A 267-nucleotide genomic window follows, 5' to 3' on the forward strand; every position below is an offset into this window, starting at 1 on the left:
CAGCGGACCCAGGTTCTGAGATGTGGCTGCACACCCGGTGTGCTGGCGACCTGGAGGCAGCCGCGTACCGCCGGCCAGGACAGGAGGGCGGTGGGGTGGCAGTCGCAGCCCGAACATGGCGCAGTCCCACCCAGAAAGACCGGTGCTCGGCAGGAGCCCCTTCGCTGGGAACACCTCGTGGCCCGAGGATCAGGCGGGCGTGGGGCTGAGCAGGGGGCCACGCTCTGCAGCCCTGCTCGGGCGCCAGGGAACGCGGCTCCCTTCTGG

At 71.5% G+C, this 267-nt stretch overlaps 1 protein-coding gene across 1 annotated transcript in view; it reads right to left on the bottom strand.

The window, feature by feature from the left end:
• The window catches only part of COMMD7 (COMM domain containing 7), a 4,984-nt gene extending 4,867 nt beyond the window's left edge, over positions 1 to 117 (bottom strand). The window contains exon 1 of the mRNA XM_035895833.1: positions 69 to 117. Within this exon, the coding sequence (XP_035751726.1) occupies positions 69 to 117 (49 nt within the window). The remainder of the gene's footprint in view (positions 1 to 68) is intronic.
• Between the last annotated feature and the right edge of the window lie 150 nt (positions 118 to 267).

The sequence above is a fragment of the Egretta garzetta genome, unplaced genomic scaffold (assembly GCF_000687185.1).
Source record: "Egretta garzetta isolate BGI_Z169 unplaced genomic scaffold, ASM68718v1 scaffold316, whole genome shotgun sequence".
In the NCBI taxonomy this organism is placed as follows: domain Eukaryota; kingdom Metazoa; phylum Chordata; class Aves; order Pelecaniformes; family Ardeidae; genus Egretta; species Egretta garzetta.